At 40.6% G+C, this 16171-nt stretch overlaps 1 protein-coding gene across 1 annotated transcript in view; it reads left to right on the top strand.

Annotated features, from left to right (window-relative positions):
- Prkar2b (protein kinase cAMP-dependent type II regulatory subunit beta) overlaps positions 1-16171 on the top strand; it is a 105810-nt gene that overhangs the window by 59062 nt on the left and 30577 nt on the right. Inside the window, exons 3-4 of the mRNA XM_052738287.1 lie at positions 3172-3224; positions 13628-13711. Of these exons, the coding sequence (XP_052594247.1) occupies positions 3172-3224; positions 13628-13711 (137 nt within the window). The remainder of the gene's footprint in view (positions 1-3171; positions 3225-13627; positions 13712-16171) is intronic.

The raw sequence follows: 16171 nt of genomic DNA, 5'->3' as shown, positions 1-16171 counted from the left end.
TTGGAGTTAAGTCATTAAAGTTAAACATTGGGGCAGTTCCTTCCTCATTACTACATTAAGCATAAACAAACATGCACAATCTGTGAAAATTTGTCATAAACATTAACAAGTAAGTTGATTTAAATTATTTTGAGCAGTCTGAGTGTAAAATGATGTTCCACAACTGGCTATGTCCAGGTGTGGTGGTGCATGCCTTTAATCCCAGCATGTGGGAGGCAGAGGCAGGTGGATATCTGTGTTTGAGGTCATCCTGGTCTACATAGTGGGTTCTAGGACAGCCAGGGCTACATAGAGAGACCTTGTCCTTAAAAAAAATAAAAGAAAAAGAGAAAAAGAAACTAGTCAAAAAGGAAATAACGTTCTCATAAATGACAACAAAGGAGATATATATAGTCAAAGGTATTTGGTAGTTGTTTGTATTTAATAGTTTAAATATTTAAATCCTTTCTTTTAAATTGGCAAAGATTTTAAGTGTGGGCACCCAGCTCTTTTATGTAGCCAGAGAGCCTTTTTGTATTCTTTGTAGAACAATGGATGGGTGCAGCCTTTTGTAATAAATATGGCTTAAGATTTGTCATGCCTTTTTGGCTCCCAGAATAACATTTGGAATAGTCTAAAATGTCTACATGTATTTATGGTAAAGAAGTACAATATTGCAAAAATATTGTAATAAAAAGCCAGTTAAATGCTCAGTATTAAGAATGGAGTTAATTATAGCAAGGCAACATAATTTGTAGTCCTTAACAATATTTACTGTTTCTGGTGACACAAACATTCTTAGTGTTAAGGGAACAGAAAGCAGATTTTCAGGCTGCGTATGCAGTATAAATTCAACTCTGACAAAGACCAGGAGGAAATACTCCCAGTATTAGCAACACTTTCCTGAGAAAGTGGCTTATGAATAATTCATGAAAGTTTCTCATAGCTATATGATTAAATTGATTATTTCATGGCAACCTTAGATGTTTTTGTTGTTCATGTTCTCTCAGGTAAGTTTTAGGTCATAAACATTTCTTTGCCTTAGAAATACAGTTTTGAAAGGAATAAGCAAAAAACAATCACTAGTGTCATAAAGTGGATTTATGACATGGATTTATCTTATAAAAGTTTCTATAAATTAAATGTAATCAATTTTAGGGGGTAGGTTTCTAATGTAGTCAGAAGTTTTCCTGTGTCCCACCCTTCCCGCAGCCGCTTGGACCCAAGTAAACACACAGAGGCTTAATATTTATAACTGCTAACTGCTCAGCCATTAGTTTATGCTTATTACTGACTAGCTCTTAAATTAACCCATAATTCTTATCTATATTTACCCACGTGGCTTGGGACCTTTTCTCAGTTCTGCCTTGTCATCTTGCTTCCTCTGTGTCTGCCTGGTGAGTCCTGACTCTGCCTTCCACTTCCCAGCATTCTCCTCATCTGCTTGCCCTGCCTATACTTCCTGCCAGGCTACTGGCCAATCAGCATTTTATTAAACCAGTGTATGAGAGCATTATCCCACAGCAGTTTCTTGCTCTGTAATTAATGGATTTTTTTTAAACCATCATGGAACTCTTTATGATCATTAATTTAAGAAATTATTTCTTTTTCATTGAGATTATAATATAGTTATACCATTTCCCCTTCCTTTTCTTGCCTCTAAATGTCCCACATTTACATCTCTGCTCTCTTTCAAGTTCATAGCCTCTTTTTTCATTAATTGTCATTAACATGCATGTGTGCATGCACGCACACACACACATTCCTAAATAGTCAAATACAATCTGCTCAGTTTGTATAATGTTACTTGTATGTATATGTTTTCTTAACCGCTTGAAAGTGGATAACCAGTTGGTGTGCTAGGGAAGACTGTTGTTCTCCCACTCTTGGCATTCTTTGGTTGTCAATAGTTCTTTGTGTAGAGTTGAGGGCTCCTGGGCTTTCCCCATCTACATCAGCATGTCTGCTGGTGCCATCCTTGGTCACCTCATGTTTAGGCAGTTGTGTTGGTAAGACTATGTGTAGTAGAATATTATTTTAAGGTGTGTTACTCTTGTTTATGCTGCATTTGTTTAACTCTGTGAAGCTGTGTTACTGTGCCTGTCTAAAACACCTGATGGTCTAATAAAAAGCTGAATGGCCAATAGCAAGGCAGGAGAAAGAACAGGTGGGGCTGGCAGGCAGAAAGAATATATAGAAGGAGAAATCTGGGAGGAAGGAGCTAGAGATCTAGGAGCCAGAGGAGGAGGAGGATATCAGAGGCCAGCCACCCAGCTACACAGCAAGCCATGGAGTAAGAGTAAGATTTACAGAAGTAAGAGAATGGGAAAAGCCCAGAGTCAAAAGGATAACTTAAGGAAAGCAAGCAAGCAACAAACCAAAATAAAACCGGGCATTTATAATTAATAATAAGCCTCCATGTATGATTTATTTGGGAGCTCTTTTCCCACAAAAGAGCCAAAAAACAAAAACAACTATGGGTGGAGCTTCTGACATTGCAAGAAGACAGTCTCACAGCAAACTCCCTAGGCCTCTGGCTTTTACAATCTTTCCACAGTGTTCCCTGAGCCTTAGGTGTGGGAGTGTTTTGTAGATGTATCCATTGTGACTGGGCTCCACAACTCTGCATTTGATTGGTTATGATTGTCTGTAATTGTCTCTGTCTGTTGCAAAGAGAAGTTTCCTCGATGAAGGGTGAAGACTAACTATATTTATCTGTGGGTAAGGACAAATGTTTAGAGTGTAAGTAGGATTTATGCTGGCTTAGTAAAGTGGCAGTTGTAGATTCTCCTCCAAGATCCATGACTTCACTATCCCTTTGGCTAGACTTCCAGTACCAGGCATGATTTCCTTCTTGTTGACAGATCTTAAGTACAATGAGAGATGATGGTTACTGCCAAGGTGTGCCTCTCACCACCGCACCCTTGGAGTTACTGTGCCGTGCTGGTGGTTGTTGTGGTTTCTAAGTGTCATATCTGGGTTGGACTGTTGGCTGCTTCTCTCCTTTGGAAGCTTGTATGGCATCTTCTGGTACCATGAACTCTAGTCCTTGGGGACAAGGCTTTCAAATCAGTACCAGCTCAGGGGCCTTGAAGTCCTGTGTCTGAAGTTCACAGATGATTAATTTTTAAAGATATTTATTGCATGTATTTGATGAACAGATGTTTAAACTGTCCCCTTTTATATTTGCAGTCTGTGCAGAAGCTTATAATCCTGATGAAGAAGAAGATGATGCAGAGTCCAGGGTATGTAGTTTACTAAATTAGGTAATATTTAAATGCATTTATGTAAGGAAAATAATAATGGAAACACAGACTTTCAGGACAGACATTGAAATTTTTTTTTCTCATCTTATCTTGATAGACTATTTCTACTTCAAATTCTATAGAATTATTTTATCTCTCCCCACGCCCCCCCCAAAGTCTCTTTTGAGTGAAATGAGACAGGAACATAAGTGCTCAGTGAAGTAAAGGCATCCTGATGATGAAAAATGTTTTGAGCTATTTATTTTTCTTATAGCCATAGTTATTTATAAGAAGTGTTTCTACTATAGAGAGATACTAGTGAAGACCTTCTGCTCCTGTCAGTTGGTAACAGAAGGTTCCTCGGAAGCAGACAAACCTCAGTAGAATCACGGGGAAGGCGCCAACACAACACACACCATGCTTTCCGTAGACTGGTTCTTGGAGGCCCTGATGATTCTGTAGAATTTGCCTTGTACGTTTTTAAGCTGTATCCTTAGCTTACTTCTCCCATTAGTGATCCAGTAAGAAGTAAACTTAGCCGGGCGGTGGTGGTGCACGCCTTTAATCCCAGCACTCGGGAGGCAGAGCCAGGCGGATCTCTGTGAGTTCAAGGCCAGCCTGGGCTACCAAGTGAGTTCCAGGAAAGGCGCAAAGCTACACAGAGAAACCCTGTCTTGAAAAAAAAAAAAAAAAAAAAAAAAGGAAAAAAAAAAAAGAAGTAAACTTAATAAGAGATCACTGTGCCTGAACATGAATTAAAGTAATAACTTCTCTCCCTCCCTCCCTCTCTCCTCCCTTCCCTCCCTCTCTCCCTCCCTCCCTCCCTCTGTCCCTCCTTCCTCCCTTCCTTTTTTGTATACACTTTAGAAAATTCTCTTTTGCATCTTCAACCTTAAAAAGAGTTTTTTAAAACCTCTATCTATAGCTCTGAAAAATGCAGAATAGCAGACAGCAGGTTTGGAGTTTTTAGACTGTTAAGCTCCTGAAGTATATTTGTACCCTCGGTGTATACCCATATACATATGCAATCAAGTTCTTCTGTTGCTACTCTAGAACATGCTGTTAACTGCTCTGTGTGTGCTCTACAAAACTACCTTGCCTATCACGTGCTTCATCCGTATATCTAGCAGAAACAGTAATGGATGACAGTTGAGGAGTACACACATTCCTTTGTGGTTAGTTATATGGTAAAATTTAGCAATCAAGATAATGTAGTTTAAAGTAGTTTTAACAATCTAAAACTAAACTGGGTGGTGGTAGTGGTGGACACCTTTAATCCCAGCATTTGGGAAGCAGAGGCAGGAGGACCTCTGTGAGTTCAAGGCCACCCTTGTCTACAGAGTGAGCTCCAGAACAGCCAGGGATACACAGAGAAACCTTGTCTTGAAAAACCGACAACAACCAAAAAATAAATAAATAAATAAATAAAAACTAAAGCTAAGGAACATGGTTTGAAAGCAGCATGACTCTACTCAGACCTTGAGAGGGATTTTAGATACCATTGAACCTGTGAGTTAGTTAAGTAAAATGTTTTGGCTAGTTCATTCCCATTCTAGTTAATATTCATTTAGCAACCAATCAAATGGAATTAAACATAAAAAATATCAATGAGAACTTACTGGATACATGTTTGGATGTATTACCAATTCCAGAAAGAGTTCAGAGGCCACACGTAGACAGGGCTGCCTGCCTCCAGGGCAGCGGTTCCCAACCTGTGGGTTGAAACTACCTTGGGGTCACATATCAGATGTCCTGCATATCAGATATTTACATTACGATTAATAACAGTATCAAAATTACTGTTAGGAAGTAGCCATGAAAATAATTTTAAGGTAGGGTATTGTGTGGTATTTTGATCATGTTATAACAAATAAAGCTTGCTTGGAGTCAGAGGGCAAAGTTATAGCCACTAACTGACCAAATTAACCACAAAGGTTTTGGAAGATTGAGGACAGATAGGACAGGAGGAAAGAAGTAAGGCAGGGCAGAGGGAGGATCTGGTTCTGTGTTTGGAGGAAGGAATGGAGCAGGTAGAGAGGACTGGTGTCTTCTCTGCTTCTCTGATCTTTCAGGCTCTTACCCCATTATCTGACTCCTGAATTTTTATTGATAAAGAATAATTAGAGTTGGTGGTCACCACAACATGAGGAACTGTATTAAAGCATCTCAGCATTAGGAAGGTTGAGAACCACTGCTTTAGGGTTCTTCAGCAGCAAAGGTGCAGATGTTAAGGGGTGTTAAAGGCACTCACCATATTGCTGGCTTTCAGTTCAAGATCCGGTTTCCCAGGAGCTTCTAATAAACCCAGTGCTGGCCAGTTGGGGCAGGGCCAGGAAATCAGGACTCAAAGACCAGTTGTATAAATAAGGGCAGACATTTTCTATGGAAGGTGAGTGTGCTGGCTAGTTTTATGTCAGTTTGACATAAGCTAGAGTCAGTTTTGGAAGAGTGGGCCTCAACTGAGAAAATGCCCCCACCAGATTGATCTTTGGGCAAGCCTGTGGTGTATTTTCTTGATTGATGAGTCATAGGGGAAGGTCCAGCTCACTGTAGGCAGTGTCATGCCTGGGGGCTGATGGTCCTGGGTTCTATAAGAAAGCAGGCTGAGCAAGCTCTGGGCAGAAGCCAGTAAGCAGAACCCCTCCATGGCTCTGCATCAGCTCCTGCCCCCAGGTTTCTACCCTGTTTGAGTTCCTGTCCTGAACTCTCTGGATGGTGGACTACAGCTGTAATATAAATAAACCCTTTCTCCCAAAGTTGTTTTGGTCAAAGTCTTATGGCAACAGCATCGACTCTTAAGACTCACTGGGGTCTGTGGGATGGGGACTCACTCTAAGACTTGTCCTCTCTAATACTTTACGTTCCTATGTAATATATTAATAACATAGTAATGATTATGATAAAATGCTTTAGTATTCTGATTAGGTTGAAATGCTTTTCTGTAGCATACTAAAAATTTTCCTTGCCTTTGGCCTTAAAACTACAAGGCAAATTGTACCATAGTTTCTAGGAATGATTGTTACAAATGTCAAAATTAGTTAGCTCTAGATGGGTATTGAAAAACATCTGTGAGGAAGATACATACTGCATTTTGATAGAGTAACATTTCATAATATTTCTGGAATTCTTTATAATCATGAAATCTGCAAACTCCTAATAGAAATTAGTATTTATCTTCATATGAATTGAAAGAAAATCAGAATACTTAAGACTAATTTTGGAAATTAATCTGGGTTTTAGTTGAAATACCAATAGTAAATGAGAATTTAAGAGTTGTATATTTCTAGCATGTGACCTGAGAGGGAAGCCATGTGTTTCCTCATTCTCTTCTACAGACTCACTCTGAAGCATCTCTGCACAGCTGGCCAGCTGCTAGGTATGCCGCAGTGAAGCCGCCCCTGCCCTCTTCCTTCGAGGCTAGTGGCAGATGCAAACTAGTGAATTAATGAGTAATTACAAAACATGAAGTGTCAAAGTGCAGTGAGACATTGTATAGGAATTGAAAGCTTGTCCGCTTGTCTGAAGTGAGTGGAGGTCTCTTGAGGTAAGACGTGAGGCAGTACAAGAGTCTGGACTCACTGTTGCATCTGACCTTGAGCAGCCCCGGGAACGGGGAGTGAAGTTCTGATGGAGGCAGGTGGACTGTCAGCTCAGTGTGGGATCTGCTGAGGTTTGTAGCTGGAGAATGGAGTGCTCTCATTGGATGGGTGATAGATCTCCTCTATGTTGTCCAGGAGAATGGAGTGGGTAGTGTGCAAGGTTGCCTCTGCAGCAGAGTATGAACTGTTAGTTTAGCAATTAGAACCGTATTAGTTGCTTTGCTGATTATTTTCCCTGAAAGGCAGTAGAAGTTCAGAGCAGGAGTTGGCAAACGCTTTATGTGGGTTTTTTTTAAACTGAAAATTCACTATTTCTGAACATGAATGTTTTGTATTTAGGAGTCGGAAGCTCTTTTAAAGCTACTCAGCCCTGCTGCTGTGGCTCAGAATCAGCACAGTGAACAGATGAAAGTATGTCTGGGTTCTGAGGACATTTGAATTTCATTGCCTTTCCATGTGTCAGAAAGGGTGTGTGTGTGTGTGTGTGTGTGTGTGTGTGTGTGTGTGTGTGTGTCTGTCTGTCTGTCTGTGTGTCTCTGTGTGTGTGTGTGTGTCTGTCTGTGTGTCTGTGTGTGTGTGTGTGTGTGTGTGTGTGTGTCTGTCTGTCTGTGTGTCTCTGTGTGTGTGTGTGTGTCTGTCTGTGTGTCTGTGTGTGTGTGTGTGTGTGTGTGTGTGTGTGTGTGTCTGTGTGTGTGTCTGTGTGTCTGTGTGCATTCTCTACAGATGTGCTTGCAGGTGTGATTCACTGTTCTGGGGTGTGAATGTGTTCTCATAACCAGCTTGTCAGGGATGAATCCCAGCTCTGCAGCTCATGGACTGTGACATGATGAAGAAGCCAATTGAGTGAGTCCACTCTCTCACCTCTAAATGACCATCTATTTCCAGGGGTCTGTTACTAGGTTAAAAAGAATTGATATTTATGGGGCCCTTAAAATACTACCTGACGCTGGGTGATGGTGGCACATGCCTTTAATCCCAGCACTTGGAAGCAGAGGCAGGTGCATCTCTGTGAGTTCAAGGCCAGCCTGGTCTACAAAGAGAGTTAGAGTACAGCCAGGGGTACACAGTGAAATCCTGTCTCGAAAAAACAAAAAAAAACAAAACAACAAAATACTACCTGTCATACATCAGATGCCACATAAATGCTTGTTTAACAGGATTTTTATCCTGAAATGAGAAATTTTAATAAAAATCAAAAGAGCCTATGGGCTAGCAAAAGCTCACACTTTGGGTACATTGTTAAAGCTGAAGAGTTTCAGAGACAAACCTAGTATGTAGAATGATGTCAGACCTAATGGAAAGATGAGGTTGAGGAAGCAGGCAGCATCTTCTGAGCCATGAGAACCTCAGGGGAACATCTGCCTTCTGACGACTCCCAAAGCACAGAATGTAATACACCGAGGGTCTTCAGAAAGAACTGTGTCAGGGAGGAAGGAGTAGGTGATGGGCAGCCGCAGCCCTGGGTGGGCCTGGAAAACACAGTTTAGAAATGTTAATTGGTTAGAGCTAGGGGATCAGGAGAGAAAATCAAAGGGCGCTTCCCTGTTGAGACGTCACAGGAAGAGAAAATGTGGGGAGAAAGGCGAAAGACTTGAATTGACTGAGGGTGAAGCATCACAGAGTGGAGAACAGACTGTAGGCTGGCACCCCCCAATCCCCATGACTGGCTGGCATATATACCGTGTGGCTGGTGGCTGCCCCGGCAGGCACACCCTTGCTATTGATCCTCAGTCCCCACCCCACCCCCTGTCCCTTGTGGCTGCCCCACAGGCACACCCTTGCTGTTGCTTTCAGAGTGAGAAGTAGCACTCAGCTTCATCTCTTGTATTTCAAGTAGAAAGTGGGGAACTCTGGTTAGTGTGATCTGAGGTTTGAAGGTTTCTGTGTAGTACTGGTTAGTAGCATTGTGTTCACCTGTCACCTTAGGATTCAGATGAGCATGGGTCAGATAGGCAACAGGTTCACATACCGTACCCCTTATATAGTGACTTCTCATATCAAGAGAAAAATGCGTGGCAGAAATAATATAAGGGAATTAGGTTTGTTTTGGATCCAGTTTCTGGGCTGTTTTACTCCATCATGTGTGGGAGAGGTGGCTGTGACGGTGACAGGAATGTCACAGGGCACCATCCAGGAAGAGAATGCTGGTCTGGAACTACAAGGAGTTATAATAAATACCTGCACATACCTATCTGCTTATGCTAGCCCGGCCTCACCTGCCAAAGACTCCACAGCCTTCACATATGGGATTCAGTCTGTGGGGACGTTTAGTCCCAAGTCACACACTTTTATTGAAAAACTGCTGAGACTTGTTCACTAGCTGATAGTCTTTCATGTTATCTGTAAATCATGGAAGACATGGTACCCATCAAAGCGATCTCCTTATACTGTAACTGCCATCTCCTTCAGGCTTATGTTTCATTGATTTGTTAACTGTCTCTTCTGCTGAGTTAAATGTCCCTGTGTATTGTTGGTTGTTTTTTACTCCTTTGAAGGGCTCGCCACCCAGCTCCCAAATAAATCACACATGGAGGCTTTTTCTTACTTATAAATGCCCAGCCTTAGCTTGGCTTGTTTCTTGCCAGCTTTAATTAATTTTAAATTATCCCATCTATCTTTTGCCTCTGGGCATTTCCTTTTCTATTCCTGTATACCTTTCTTTGTTTCTTACTCTGTGGCTTGCTGTGTTGCTGGGTGGCTGGCCCCTGGAGTCTTCCTCCTTCTCTGTCTACTTCTTCAGCTACTTCTTACCAGATTTCTCCTTCTATATATTCTCTCTGCCTGCCAGCCCCACCTATCTTTTCTCCTGCCTCACTATTGGCCATTCAATTCTTTATTAGACCATCAGATGTTTTAGACAGGCACAGTAACACAGCTTTACAGAGTTAAACAAATGCAACATAAAAAGAAGTAACACCCTTTAAAATAATATTCTACAACATTACCCCCTTTTTGTCTAAATAAAAATAAATGGTTTTAACTTAAACATAGTAAGACTATATACAATAACAATTATAAAGTAAGGATTACATTCACAATATTCTGTTCATTTGTAGTTAGCATATTCAGAGAAAATAATGCATTGTCTGTTCTATCTTAATGAATCCAAAGTTTTAAATCTAACTTACTTTCAATCATAACTAAGGAAAACTGCAACTATAACTATCTAGTCTTCAACTCCATCAAAGAACCAGAAGGATGCAGTATTATCTCACAACAGAGGCATTTGGTTGCCTGGACACTCATCCAAAGTTCCTCTGCAATGTTAGGGCATCCATCTTGATCCTACTGGCCTAGAGTATCAGGCATACTTCTCAGTGAAGTAGGGAATTTGAAGGACTGTCCTGCCCTGTTTTGACAAAGTTCATCAGTTTCTTTCCTCTGTGTCCTGCAAAATATCTGGCAGTTTGTTCTGTGAAGCAGGAACCCTGAAGGACCATCCTACTTTGTTTTGGCAAAGTTCAGCATGTCCAGTTTATACAACATACTGTCAAGCAGCCCAGGAAAGAGTAGCTTCCTGCCCAAATGGCTAGCCTTGCCACATTGAAAATGAACTCCATAAGGAATTTCTTCAAAGCCCATCATCTCTGAAGTAAATTGGTGCTACCAGGAGCAGATGTGTCTCATTGTCATGAAAAACCTTAGGTTAACAAAACATTTTAAGTGCCATATTCTATAGGTCTTTGAAGTATTTGAAAACCATTTATCTATCTAAATATATCTCTGTATGATCTGGAAAGCATACTTAACATATCTATAATTTTGTTTGTTAAAAATGACTAACCACTAACTTGTGTTTCTTGATTATCCTATATAGTTTATAAATTATAGCTTTCAAAAACTAGAGCTTCACCCTGCATTTCCAAATGAACTACATAGGCACAATACTTCAAACAAAAATAGAAACATACATACAATATGTTGTAACAAAAATAACCTTAAATTTTTATCAATATACAAAAATCCTTTAAACAAGAGTAGAAACATATATATACAGTGTAACAAAAATAACTTTAAATTTGTATCAATATTCTATATTCACTAAATGATAACAAACATCCATAACCCACCAAGTAACCAAAAACCACCCATACCCCTCAACTCTTGGGATTGTGGGTGTAGTTTTCTCCAAAATTCTTCCTGCTGTCTGTGGACAAAGTATCTTTAGGGTCTCTGAGAAAATTTGAGATAATGACCAAGTCCTGGGAAGACCAGCTATAATTTTTGTTGATAGATATCACCTGTCAAGATTCAGGAAGTCTTGCCTAATCAAACCTGATCCATATTAACCCTGAAGGAATCCATAGCCTCTCATCTCCTGTGGAAACAAAACTTGAAAGCATTTTTGATTTCCATTCGACAAATATATTTTTTGACTTCTTTTTTAAATTTAAGGCATTCCTAAAGTATCTAGATTGGTTCAGTTTAGCAGTCCATCCACAATCCCATGTCTCCTAGCAGCTATCTTTTGCTTCTCAACAATAAAAAAAAAATTCAAAATTAACACAATAACATACAGGATCTAGACGTCCTATGTATTTTCCATCTCTATGTGGCTTATTCTTTTTTATATTACTTTACATCTCTCTTTAAAACTTTATTTTTAAATTATTCATTTCTTTCTATGACTAGAACCTTTTTCTTTTCTTAAGCCTATGCACATTGTTAAACACACTGTAACCTATTTAGAGGTTTTCTGTCTGGATCTCTTATTGTGTTTCTTTTAGCCTTTTTGACCCATGAACAAGCCTTAAACTGCTAAGCAGTATGAACCTCTGCCTGCGACTCTGGTGGCTGGCTCCACTTCTCGGGTTGTCAAAGTCAGTCCTAAAGTTTACTTCCTGGTCGGAGGTAGGTGGCCAAGAACTGCATTCAACCTTCGTAGAGCTCTAAAATGCTGGTGCTTGCACTGTGGCAGACATTTTTACTTAGTTTTTTTGTTCCTACTTAACATACTGGCTGCTCAAGGCTTACTAGCAGGCAGAAACTCTTAAAGGAGCCATATCCTCTTTTTTTTTTTTTTTTTAACGCTTTCTCAGGCACTATGGAAATTTGAGTGCCACGTTGGTACACCAAAATGTTGTTGAGGTTTTTTTTTTTTTTTTGGCTCTTTTTGGGGGCCTGCCACCCAGCTCCCAAATAAATCACACATGGAGGCTTTTTCTTACTTATAAATGCCCAGCCTTAGCTTGGCTTGTTTCTTGCCAGCTTTAATTAATTTTAAATTATCCCATCTATCTTTTGCCTCTGGGCATTTCCTTTTCTATTCCTGTATACCTTTCTTTGTTTCTTACTCTGTGGCTTGCTGTGTTGCTGGGTGGCTGGCCCCTGGAGTCTTCCTCCTTCTCTGCCTACTTCTTCAGCTACTTCTTACCAGATTTCTCCTTCTATATATTCTCTCTGCCTGCCAGCCCCACCTTTTCTCCTGCCTCGCTATTGGCCATTCAATTCTTTATTAGACCATCAAATGTTTTAGTCAGGCACAGTAACACAGCTTTACAGACTTAAACAAATGCAACATAAACAAAAGTAACACACCTTAAAATAATACTCTACAACCCCTGTGGGTGTTGGGTGTCGATGTTTCTGTGGGTGCAGATTTACTGCTGTCTGATTCTGGCTGCTTTGATGAGAGAGGTGAGGCATTCACTTATCAGATCCTATTGTCCTTTTTTTTTTTTTTTTTTTTTTGGTTTTTTGAGACAGTTTCTCTCTAGCCCTGGTTGCCCTGGAAGTCACTCTGTAGACCAGGCTGGCCTTGAACTCAGAGATTCACCTACCTCTGCCTCCCAAGTACTGAGTTTAAAGGCATGCACCACCACTGCCCAGCTACAGTCATTCTTTGAATGAACATTGGAATAGGAGAAAGTAGTGTGTTGGTCTCCAGGAATCTACTCCATGGCTGCTTTAAGAAGTGTCTTTTACCACTTACTTTTAATTTATAAACTACCAATGTTCACAATAAAGAGTCTTTTGGTGTTAGGGATATAGGTTGGTGGTAGAGCATTTACTAGCATGAGCAAGGCTTTGAGTTCAATCCCCATGTCTTAAAGAAAGAAGCCAGCCTCACTGGTCCATTGAGTCTGATGTTAGTCAAAAGGGCCTCAGAAGTTAGCAGGCTACTCTCAGAGGACCTTCTGACTGCTGTGTTGTCCTGGAGCAAATGTTCAGTGAGAATATGGAACACCAGCTTCTCTTAACTTTATCCTAAAATGAACATGTCAGTATTTCCTGGGTTCATTTCCCCTGAACACACATTCTCTGGGGGCAAGACATGGTTGCTTGTCCCTTTTGTAAATTCTTTGCAGGCTATTGGGGCAGTTACCTGCAATTTTCCTAAAATCTTATTTAATTTTGATGCAGTATACACTGAAGAACTTCCTTGCTTCTGCAGACATTATCAAGTTTTAAAGGAAGTCCTGTATCCAGAGGCGTTTGAGTCATAGCAAGGGAATGAAGGCAGAGTCTAACTTTCCAGTGTAACAGTAACACTTTGTCCTTTTGTACATGTCCACATAGCCTGGGGTGTTTGTTGTCTTTCTTGATACTCATGCATCTTCTCATAATGTGCTTGCTGATCTTGGGGAGAACTCTCCTTCCAAGAGCTTCTGAGCACAATGTTGGTGAGTGTGTTCTGTAGACTGCTTATGGGCTAACACTTGTTAGCCACCCAGGGTGAATATCATGCCACCTGTGAGTGAACTTGAATGTTAACATTATTCTCTTTAGCACTCCTTTTTATTGTTTGGATTTTACCTGGTATTAACTGTTGTATTTGTTTTCTTGATTTTGGTGTCTTTTCAGATAATACATCCCAAAACTGATGATCAGAGAAGCAGATTACAAGAGGCTTGCAAAGATATCCTGCTGTTTAAGAACCTGGATCCAGTAAGATAAATCATAGTAATAGAAGTGGGTTAAGACCTGGGCAAGGACCTGCGTTTCTTCCTTTCCAAGCTCAGATCACTCTGGGATCATGTGGAGGCAGATGGTTGCATGCACTTTCTGGTCTTGGATCTGTGGATACTGGATAATCTATGTTAGAGCTCTAAGGGAAGACAATGTTATACTCTCAGACCCAGCCCTGGGGTGGTGCAGGGGAGGAGAGACTAGACCCCTGAATTCTCTGTGTACATCAGAGGCCCCTGGAGGAGGTCATCCCTGCTGCTCTCAACAGCCAGTAATAGGAATCATATTTGAATGTATTTACGCTCTGCATTGTTCATATTTTAAATGTAGCATATTACTTGGCTTAAGGCAAGTGAATGTTTGATTCTTTGAAAGAATTTTGGCATCTCTAGTCTCCACAGAGGGAGTTTCTAGCATATCACTTGGTATGGCGTGAGTGTTCAGACTTATTCACACTGTTGGCTCAGTGTTCTTCTTTGTCGTCACATGTCATGTTTCTGCTATTTAGTGATTTAGGAAAGAACTTCTGCTTTGTTCCAAGCATGAAGGACCAACTTTTATAGCTTACTTCAACTTTAAATTTTCCAAACACCACCTCTTCTAGTTTTCAGGTTGATGTCTGAGAACTGGTTTTTAGATGAGGGTTTTTGTTTTGTTTTGGTTTTGTTTGGACATTTTTTGAAACATTAAGGCACTACATCATACCATTTTATATTAGGTCATGTTTATACCCTGAAATAGTAAGAAAAAAAGGCTTCATGTTTTCTAGGACTTTGGAGCACACGGTAAAAATTTGTATGTCATCCCTGAGTTCAGATTATTATTTTGACATTTTTTTTTTGAGATAGGATTTCTTTCTGTAGCTTTGGCTGTCCTAGGACTAGCTCTGTAGACCAGGCTGGCTTTGAACTCACCAGATTCATCTGCCTCTGTCTCGGATTAAAGGCATATACCTCCACTGCCTGGCTTCGTCTTTGACGTTTCTGATTAACCAAACAAAGATCTATGCATTGCTTCATTTATTCACTTCTTGAGGGTAGGACACACCTTTTCATTCAGCTCTTTAAGTAGTACAGGCCCCATTGTCTTCTGTATGCATCAATGTCTCTAAAAGAAAGGATGGCCTGAAACCAGAACATTCTGAATTACTATTTCTCATTTTTCTAGTTATGCATACTTGGTAGTAATATTTTGAATAGATTTGGTAATTTTAATAAAGTGGTGGTATTTAAAGACTGTCTGAGTCAGGGGCGGGGTGGGGCCGAGGGCAGGGCTGGGGGCGGGGACAGGGGCGGGGATGGGGGCTCAGTGAATAAAGTGCCTACCATGAGGACCTCAGTTCACTTCCTAATTACCCCTGTAAGAAACCAGATGTGGCACATGTGCCTGTAACCCAGCACTGGAGGGAAGGAGGTAGATTTCAGAGGCTTGCTGACAGGCTTGTCTAGCCAAATGATTCACTCCAGATTCAGTAAGAGACCGTGTCTCAAAAAATAAGATGGAGAATGAGAGAAAGACACCAACATTGACCTTTGGCCTCCACATGAGCATGGCATGGGCAAGTGCATCCCCACCAACACATGCATACAACACACACACACACACACACACACACACACACACACACACACACACACCCCACACACAAATAAATAAATAAATAAGGCTCAAATCTTATTGAAACTTACAGTGATCTTGGATTGCTTTGAGAAAGGTGTGTCTTTTTCCATCTGTGTAGCCACTCCATGCTCATGCTAACAACCTGAATTAAACTCAGTAGGTCACATAAAAGAAGAAAATAAAATAGGAGGGGACTTATTGGAAATAAGGTGTTCAGAGGGAAGGAGGTAAGAGAGGGTGATGGGGGGGGCGGAAATGGTCAACATTTATTATATACATGTATAAAATCGTCAAAGAATAAAAAACACTCAGTCCATTTGAAAGTTAGCAGGAACAAACAAGTGTAGCTAAAAAAGTTACAGTGACTCTTTTACTGCAGTTCTGCTCTCCTGGTATGGATTCATGTGCTCAGAGTGAGTCTGCCTACACACTCAGTCCATCAACTCCATGTCTGCTGAATGCAATACTGAGCCATTCATATTTAGGAGTGGGTTTGTATTAAGGTCCTCTAGTTTTTATTAGGTCTTTACATGGGAAAATTTCAGAAGTCATTGTGAACAGTGCCTCTCAAGTTTTTAATACAACTATGTATCATTAAGGGGTGTTAGTAAATATAGGGAACCTGATCCAGTAGATCTGCACTCCTCACAGGTACCCTCTCTCTCCCCTCCCCTCCCCTCTTTCCCTTCTTTTTCTTTTTCATTTTGCCTGGTGCATGCTAGGCAGGTGCTCTGACACTGTGCTTACATGCTCAGCCCACCTTTTACTTTCATTTTGAGACAGTGTCTCATGTACCAAGTTACCCAGAGTGAGTTTTAC

The sequence above is a fragment of the Peromyscus californicus genome, unplaced genomic scaffold (assembly GCF_007827085.1).
Source record: "Peromyscus californicus insignis strain IS unplaced genomic scaffold, ASM782708v3 Scaffold_15__1_contigs__length_86483966, whole genome shotgun sequence".
NCBI lineage: Eukaryota > Metazoa > Chordata > Mammalia > Rodentia > Cricetidae > Peromyscus > Peromyscus californicus.
Note: the sequence above shows the minus strand (reverse complement) of the source record. Positions and strands in the feature narration are given on the sequence as shown.